We start from the raw sequence: 9,837 nt of genomic DNA, 5'->3' as shown, positions 1-9,837 counted from the left end.
TACTAACCCAAATAATTGTTCCAAATTACAATCCCTTTTTATTATTTACAAGGTGTCCTCAGTAAATTAAAAACCTACATCTATATCTTCACCCAAAAATTTGCTCAAATATTGTGTATCTTTGAATGGTCTTTTTACTTTTTATCAGACACAGTAAGCAGTATCGTAGCCAGATAAGATCAATACAAGGCCAAATTAGCCTGAGGGAGTTGTAATCTTAGTTTCTTTAGAATTTAAAAATTTCTAAACGGACAATTTCAGAAAGTCTTGATACAAATCATATCATTACCGTAATACTGAATTTTGAGCTGATGATACCCTCGGGGACTAACAGTCCAGCAGCATAGATATCGATCCAATGCTGTAAAAATGAAAACAACATTTTTTTAATTTCATGCGTCTAAACTGCTTTTCTGGATTAAGCTTCGCTAGGAACGCTCAAGGTCGAATATTTGATAAATTGGAAATTTCACCCTCATTTTGATATCGAGATAGGCTTTATAAAACAAAAGATTTTTTCAGACAAGATGCATTTTATAAAGATTCGTTATATTTCAAATATCGTTTTTTGGGTAAGGCCAAGTTCCATAATTACTTTTTCAAAACCAAGGTTCAGGAAGTCATTTTACATGTTTATGACTTCACAGTGATATCACAAGTACCCTTTCTGCTGTTAAGTTTCCAGATTATATGAACGGATTCAATTAAAATTCTTTTGTATACCCAGGCATAGACGACCTAACTAAGCCTTATTTGCCACAGTTTTGTTTTAATTTTTAATTTATTTTTGAATATCAATGCTCTTCAATTTCATACATTTGTACATGGACCTGATTTAGCTATTAACTTTTTTTATTCGAAAGGCAGTGTTTTAGACGAGTAATGTATCTTTGTTGCGATTCCAACATATAGTATACTGGTGACAACAATTTCAACAAATATATTTGACAAAAGCACATACGCGAATACCTCGATTTATATTCTTCTTATCTAATCAATACAAAACGCGATATCGCAGTCTCTCTCCCTAGACGCATCTGCATAATTGTCAAAGATGAGAAAGAGAAGCGAAAGATACCAGAAAAAAATATATTTTTAAAAATATATAAGCCCTAACTTAAGCATATTTTTTTTTATATTTCCCCACTGTTGTAATAGCGTAACGTAACATTATCATTAACAATTTCTCATATAAAAAAAACACCAAACAGCTAACGGATTGAATGGCGAAATTACTTCTGTATAAGAGCCTTATACCACACTGAAAATTGTCAATTTGGCATATTCACCAATAGTATTTCAATTTTTTTTTCTAAGCTGAAATGTCAGAACAGATCCTACAGCTGACAACAAAGGTTAATATAATTACAGAACTAATTACAAAAGGAACTGAATCTCCAATTACAGGTGATAACGAACGCACAGGTAAAAATTATATATAGGAAAAGCGTAATACCAAATATTTTAGATCAAAATCTAATGAGCCAGATCTCTGTAATACACTTATTAACCATATTAATCATATATAAAGGTGGAAATTGGTATAATCGTTTTGATAACTAGTATGGTTGTTACATACATTTGAAGTTTAAGCACTGTTTAAATCAAATGTTATTTTATTTTGCAATGCATTTTGAATGAACTGTCAGTTGGAAACTTCAACCACGGATCAAGCATTTTGGATTTGTCATCATTCAGTTATCATGACTGATTTTTACCGAAAGGAAAAGTCAGAAAAATCGAAACTGACCAACAAATTACAAACACAGTTTTTAAACGTAAGGGATATCATGGATAAAGTGGTGTCATTTCGGCTATCTTCTGGGCCAGGAAATTAAATCAAATTAAATGTATGTTTTTTATGTGAAAACAGAAGATGTGTTGATAGATTTTTATTTTTATAAAACTTTCATTTGTCTTCAAAACATCGTATATCATTGGACAAATTGTTGGTGTACAACTGAATAATTAAATATCAATAAAAATGTATTCTGTTGATTCAAGTGAAAAATTTATTTTTTTCCACTGCTTTGAAAAAGTTTGAAATTGAAAATAATCGAAGATTTAAATGAAACTTATGGCGTTTAGAAAAAAGAACAGGCTTCAAACATTGTGATATTGATATTTTTACAATGACAATTTATTTTGTCTATAAAGGAGTTCAATGACGCTATTTTTTTTTTTACTAAAAACTATGTATAGTCAGATATTTATACAAGTATACATTCATCCCTCCCCAATATAAAGGATAATCAATCTTCAGTGACAACTTCTCCGAGGAATTTTGTGAACTAATTTGGAAATATTACTTTCAAATTTTTTTTTTTACCGTTATACATATTTAGAGTGGTCTATCTATAGGTTCATGTCTCCAAGAAATGCAATAAGTCTTTATATATTGACAAATCAGTAATAATTAAGACAAAATGGTATTTATTCACAGCATTTACGAGCATTTTCAATAGTACAGATTTTGGTTGGACTTCTTATATCCAAATGCTGAACTCTTTGTGTTCTCTGTTGTTTTGCATTTTTCTCAGTGATCAGTGTACCTTCAGTTTTTTTTTATTCCATTTCTATTTCTTCCAACTGTATCTGAATATGTGGACAAAGTCCTTTTTAACCTTTAGAAATTGATAAAAAGACAAATCAATATCGTAGTGAATAAAAACTTTCAGTTTAACTTCTGACTTTCCCATTTGCGTAATAATCCAGTCCAAATTTCGTTTTTCTCGGGACAATTAAAACATTATAAACGAATAAAAGATTTAAAAAAAATGTATATATCTGAGTACCTAAAAGTCGGACGGCATGCATAAGACAACACAATTAGAATTCATATAATTTTAATTTGAAAATTTGTCGCGCCTCTGATATATCATAATCAAATTATTTCGGTCATTTCTTTCAAATTGTGTACATTTTGCACCTCCGGATTTAACAGCTTTTTGAATTGCATTTGGTATAGCATATATTGAAGTGAAATCGTTTGAAATTTAAATATGTTCAATGTTTTCAACATATTCAAACGTAATAGTTTTTTTTAAACGTAAAAAAAATAATCAACAAAATGATATATTGCCATGCGGCGCTCCAGATCGCGCTGCTTTTGAAGTTCATGCGATTCTCTCACTTTTTCCTACCTTGATTGGTATCTATTTATATATTTGAACCGTTTTTTTGAAATTTATAAGAATAATTAAGCAACCTATTACGAAGGTAGAACTAATAAAAATATGGATTGATCTAAATCTTTGTCAAAATGCTTATCTTTACAAAGCAAACCAAAACAATTGTTTCTTTGACGCAAATAAAGCATGTTAATTTGAGGAAAGTAATAACTATCCAATGTTCGAGTCATATTGACAGAAATTTCGATTTTCATTTAAAACTTCTTATTGTAAAATTGCCTATCAAAATGTCATTCTTTATATATTAAACAGAAAGTTCAATGCATGGTGTGAATGTTAACAATAGTGACGATCTGTATGTACAACAAGGAGCAAAACCAAAGAAAATGCCAGCAGGTATGCGTGTTCTCAATCTCATTAAGGTTTATATTATCATTTATTTTATACTTCGTTGTAAATACAAGTAGATTGTATGTGTAAACGTTCTGTGTCAGCCCTCCGTGGTGATTTTGATATAAGTCACGGTTACACAGCCTTGATCAAACGACAACAGAAAAACGACTGTTTTTACAGTATATAATAAAATGGATATCATATTCTCAATTCAAACGTCGTGTACGATTGTATGAAAGATTACTAAACAATAACATAATGAACACGAAATAATTTCCGAAGATATGTTTATATTAATATTGAATGTTGTTTTAGGCCATACAAGAACAGTATTTTTGTATAGGCAGGTGCTTATCATAACACTTGAAAATTGAACCTCAGTAAGAAGGATTAAAAAACGTAGTCCTTAAAAGAACGTGATATCACTGGTTACGGTTACGGATAGCCTCATTTTTGTCGTTTGCTAATGAACGGATATTTTTTAAAATTCATAATGAAATCTATGAGTTACTGTGGCCTTAAGTTTATATTGATCTTCAATTACTTGAAAACATGTCCAATAATATATGATATTAATAGCCACTAATGTATAACAGTTATAGATGCCATTTATTTCATGCTATATGATTGAACAAGTAAAATGAGAGAAAAAGTATATGACACAACAAAATTAAACGTTTAAAACAACAACAAAAAAAGACATCTAGATGTTCAATTCATCTAAAATCAAATTTAAAATGAAAGGTATTAACAGAAGTGTCTGTTTATTATAGATATAAGACAAGCTACCTGTCATGTTGAAGGAAAAGAATTAGATGAACATTCAGCTGTGCAGTCTTTGTCAGAGGACAATCATAATCTTTCCTCAGACTTGTGCTTTAACATTATTTCCGCTGAGCAGAAATGCCTCCTTCTTCAGTTGGAGGTATCTTCAAACATATTTGAAGACACAGAATCATTCCGAATGGCTTTGAGGGCATTAATTTTTCAAATTGCTCGTGCAGGAAAAATTAATATCAACAAACCAAGTACAATGACGATGGAGCTGATATTTAAAAATGACCTCACGAAAGGTAATTTAATTGTACTGAGTCCCTAAATGAATCGTGTGTTTTTAATCATTCAAAGCAAGATATACGAAAACAAATTTTCAATATCACCAACGAACCATAGAGTAACGCTATTGACAATAAGCCTGTTAGGAAGCCTCTGCTCAAATTTAAACAATTTTCGACATCGTGAAAAGTTTTGCTGTATCGAAAAATAAGATATCAAACATTCATATTAATAAAGAGTGGAGTAACATCAACAAAATAATATCTGGTCAAAGTGAATTATAAAAAAAAATACCGGTTAACGTTTTCAAAATAATTTTAATTTTAAAGTACAAAGATATAAGAAGATGTGGTATGAGTGCCAATAAGACAACTATCAATCCAAGTCACAATTTGTAAAAGTAAACCATTATAGGTAAAAGTACGACCTTCAACACCGCCTTGATTCACACCGGACAGCAAGCTATAAGGGGCTCCAAAATGACTAGTGTTTAACCATTCAAACAGGAAAACCAACGGTCTAATCTATATAAAAAACGAGAAACGAGAAAAACTTATGAACCACATCAAATAACGACAACCACTGAACATCAGGTTCCTAACTTAGTACAGGTGCAAACAAATGCAGCGGGGTTAAACGTTTTAATAAGCGCCAACCTTCACGCTAACCTGAAACAATAGTGTAACATCACAACAAAGAAAGACACACTATAAAATATCAATTGAAATGGCTTAACTTAATCAAAAGACATATTAACACAAGTGAACATACACTGTTTGAAAAAAATTGATCTATGACACAATGTAAATACAAAATTAAAAAATAAGGGGGTGAGATGTAAAATAATATCAGAAAGACAACTATAACCTTAGAAAAAAATGCCGCCAAAAAAAATAACGTACACAGGCAAATAAAAACATTTTTGTTGTAAGGTATACATGGAGTACGGAAATAAATATTACATGTTCATAGTACGAGAACAGAAGTGAAAATCGTTTGTCATACCAAACACTTATCAAAGGTGGTTTATATTAAAAATAGTGAGAAGAGATATAACACTAAATAAGTAAACATCAAATAACAAAACTGCATTACAAATTGTATCAACAGGTCAAATTAACACGAAAGTACGATTTGAGAATACTAGCAACTACTGAAAGCTAGTTAAAAGCCAAAAACAATTTATAATAAAAAATCATGCACCAGAGACTAAATTCAACTATAACACATCCCAAGGATTTAGTGTTATAACTTCATAGACAGTCAAAGAAGACATAAGCTTGTGCAATGCCAAAATAAAAGTTTCGACAGTCAGTAGGATAGTTAGGAGTTATTCTTTCAATAAATATGTATAATGTTATATATAGATAGAGTAATCTCTATATAGAAAATGAGCGTGGATGTGTATTTATACATCCCAAAAACTGTATGAAAAGAATAAAAATTTAGTTATGTTTTAATTTGCTGACAAAATCGATATTTGTGCTAATATAAACTATATTCAAAGATCTAATTACAACATTGGTAAGATAACCTTTACTAAAGGTTTGTTTAAAAGTTCGATGAATTTATACGGATGACATAGCGATTTCCGCGCTTTTAGTGCACTATTACCGTAAAATTTAGGATGTGAAATACCGTTTTGAATAAGTTTTCTACAGGTACAGCCAAATTGTCTTATCAAATCTTAATATCTATGAAATAATTTAGTAAAAGTTTTAAGTTATTCATGGTAACGAAATCCCTGACTTAATAATTTACCAGTGATGCATTGATAACGTTCGTTAAAATCTTTGACATCACTACACACACGGGCATAACGAACGAGTTGGGATATATAAACACCGTATGATGGAGCCAATTGAACATCGCCGTCTAAAAAAGGAAAATTAACAAAAGGGAATGAAAAATCGTCTCTTTTGTCATAAATTTTAGCATAAAGTTTCCCTTTAGAAATTGAAATGTCTAAATATAAAAGGACAACTACTGCTGTTTATGTTAGATTTATTTCAAATAAGTTCTTTTGGGTAAATTTCGGTAGTATATTTAGAGAACACTGGATTATTTAACGAAAAAATATCATCAAGACAACGGTAGGTATTGTTGAATGTATCAACCAAATGTAACAATGACGTGTCTTTACTGAGTTTGGTCATAAACTGTGATTCATAGCAATACAAGAATATATCTGCTATTAAAGGGGCGCAGTTAGTGCCCATAGGAATACCTATTACCTGTCGATACACTTTATCGCCGAAACGTACATATATGTTGTCCATGAGAAAATTTAAAGCTTCAATCATATCTTCACATTTCTAGTAAGTGTGTCTATCATACTTTCCTTTTTCGTTACAGAAAAAAGGCTTGAAACGAGTAACAACAAATAAATTTGAAATTTTTCAAAAGACCATTTAATTAAATATGAAAACTTTTTCTTGATAAGTTTGTATCGAAGTGTAATGTAGAGAGTAGAAAAATTATAACTGTCAACATCATTAAAAGGACCATCAAAAGCACGTACTTTATCTAAAACCTCTAAAGAATTTTTAACACTCCAAAAATAATTAATACCATTATTTTCATAAGCTTTATAACACAAGTTATTAACAAGTTCTTTGAAAGTAGTAAGGGAGGTAGTTAGAAGCACTGACAGATTAGTAGTAGAACACTTACTAGATGCGGAGATGAAACGGAATTTAAATGGTTGTTTGTGTAATTTAGGTAACTAGTACAAAGTCGGGACTTTCAAATGTTCAGAGGATGCTTTAAGCTGGAAAGTAGCAGTGATATGCTTGTTTACAGTTTGACTCTCTGTGGAGCGTACTGACCTGAATGTAGAAGAATTGATAATTTCGTTTTTTGAGAACTTCCGTGTAGTATATAGGCCATATCTTCTGTTTTTCTAATTCATAAAAAAATGCAATCACAATTTAGTTTTTTGTTTGAAATAGAATTTTATTTATACAATTTATATATAGATTTCTATTGAAAAATAAAAATCCAAAAGAAGAATCAAGCATGATTGATTTCAACAACTAATAAATATAAATATCTTCAGCAAGAAAGCAAGGGTGTAGGTTTGACAGTACGACATAAACATTTGTGTAGTTATCATTTAGCATTAGGCACACTACTTTAGGCCACAATCAGAAAATAACGACTGTAAACGCGATATATTTTATCAAAATATTTTGGGATATTGTTCTAATCCATTTGATATGATTTGAGAAAATCGGTAATAAACATGATAGAAGCATATGTCTACTAGATTCATTTCTGAATAATTTTGATATAGTATAAACATGTCAGTCACAACCTCTATACCTTTTTACCAAGTGAATAAAAATGACATTACTTTGTACAGCGAGAGCTTCTAGCTCATCGATTTTCCAGCAATAACACTAGCATCACCAATTTTACCTCATCATATGCGCATTTCGAAAATCAATTTTGTGAGACATGTACTCGTTCGTTTATTCTTATTTTCGTATCACATTTATCAACATTTTAATTATCTATTTGACCTTACTGGATGAATGTTTGAAATCGACAGCAGTGACTAAGCGTTCCATCTTTTTTGAAGCATTATCAGACATTTGTTTTTTCTGTCGTTATTATGACTTCTACCTTAAGAATGTGTTACAACGTTATTTGTTGACAATTTGTTATGAGTAGTTTATTTCTTCTTGCAGATGATATAAAAGTAATACAGGCGATATCGAACCACTCTGTTTCTCCGCCAATGATTGATGAAAGGCATAAGTGTAAGTAATTCATTATACTCATGCATGTATATGTAGTTGCAAGGAGCAAATAATGAAATATTGACATTATATATTTTCGAACGGGATAGAAAGAAACGCAGAAAAGTGATTGCTTTTTTAAAAATAGGTGTCAACATAGCAGATTTTGTGTGTACCATCGGAGGGTGTGGACAAATATGACACATAATGATAATGGTCATGCATTGACGTTCAAAATCAAACTAAAATGTTTGAGATTGCTAATATGAAAAAAAAAAAAAAATGCGCCTATTTCGTATATTCAAAGATGATAATACGAGATTTAAGATGTAAAGTTTTAAAACAGCATGCAACAAGCCATGTTTTTCTTTAAAAAAAAATACGCACTTTTTTTCACTGTTTTTTTGCATTATTTTATCAAATCAAAATTTATTTTCGTCTTAAAATATTAGCTATTAATATATACATCTCTTAATAACGGCTAAGTGGTAATCAGCGCCAATTATTCTTAAGGTTATGTATGTGTCTTACCTCACTGACGACATGTTTTGACGTCTAATAAAATTGAGAATGGAAATGGGGAATATGTCAAAGAGACAACAACCTAACCAAAGAGCAGACAACAGCCGAAGGCCACCAATGGGTCTTCAACGCAGCAAGAAAATCCCGCACACGGAGGTTGTCCTCAACTGGCCTCTAAATAAAATTGTGTACTAGTTCAGGGAAAATGGACGTCACACTAAACTCCAAAACATATAAATGAACTAGAATTAAAAAAACATACAAGACTAACAAACGCCAGAGGCTCCTGACTTGGGACAGGCGCAAAACAAAAAAGAACGTAAGATAATAGAATAGTCTTCTAATATGTAATTATATCGATTGCGTCATATTCCCGATTGCTTCATTTTGATTTAATGTGAATTCGGATTTCGAATGATGCATTCATAATAGGAGATGCTTACCCTGAAGACCCACCCTGTCATGCTCTTTTTGTAGTTCCTGCGATGCTCACAGTTTTTGTTTGATACACTGATTTGTCTATTTATTATTTGTTTGTGATCCGTGATCGTGTATTGGATCAAACTCTGCTTCTGCTAAGTACAGACAAGTTGCAGTTATTATATACATTGAAAATCACAGGCAACGAAAACTTTGTAACAGCTACTTTTAGAGATGAGGAATAAGGTATTGTAGAATCAGCAATATTATCAATCAAAAATCTGTTAATAATACAATACCTGATTACTTCAAAGATAACAACACACCTGTCATTTTATATACCTACACCAAACCTATTGCATCCATGATCTTCAACCACAAGAGGGTATAATCATGATTATTGACCTTTACTCTGAATAATACAAAAATCATAATGTCCGATTGTTCTTGTTCCTAACAAATTACAAATGGAGTCCAGTTAGTCATATTATTACTCAATGCATTGGCATCGTTACAATAAAACTAGTAGTTGCAAATCAAAGGCTCGAAATTCCAAAGTCCATTAACTGGAA

The 9,837-nt window shown here is 30.9% G+C and overlaps 1 protein-coding gene across 1 annotated transcript in view; it reads left to right on the top strand.

Moving 5' to 3' along the window:
* LOC127723815 (uncharacterized) overlaps positions 1 to 9,610 on the top strand; it is a 9,877-nt gene extending 267 nt beyond the window's left edge. The window contains exons 2-6 of the mRNA XM_052230545.1: positions 1,318 to 1,425; positions 3,444 to 3,527; positions 4,298 to 4,597; positions 8,273 to 8,344; positions 9,323 to 9,610. Coding sequence (XP_052086505.1) covers positions 1,323 to 1,425; positions 3,444 to 3,527; positions 4,298 to 4,597; positions 8,273 to 8,344; positions 9,323 to 9,351 — 588 coding nt within the window. The 5' untranslated portion in view covers positions 1,318 to 1,322 and the 3' untranslated portion in view covers positions 9,352 to 9,610. The remainder of the gene's footprint in view (positions 1 to 1,317; positions 1,426 to 3,443; positions 3,528 to 4,297; positions 4,598 to 8,272; positions 8,345 to 9,322) is intronic.
* The last annotated feature ends 227 nt before the right edge of the window (positions 9,611 to 9,837 follow it).

Source organism: Mytilus californianus, unplaced genomic scaffold (genome assembly GCF_021869535.1).
Source record: "Mytilus californianus isolate M0D057914Y unplaced genomic scaffold, xbMytCali1.0.p SCAF_13, whole genome shotgun sequence".
Lineage (NCBI taxonomy): Eukaryota > Metazoa > Mollusca > Bivalvia > Mytilida > Mytilidae > Mytilus > Mytilus californianus.
The sequence above is the reverse complement of the archived record's forward strand: the minus strand, read 5'-3'. Positions and strand labels throughout refer to the sequence as shown.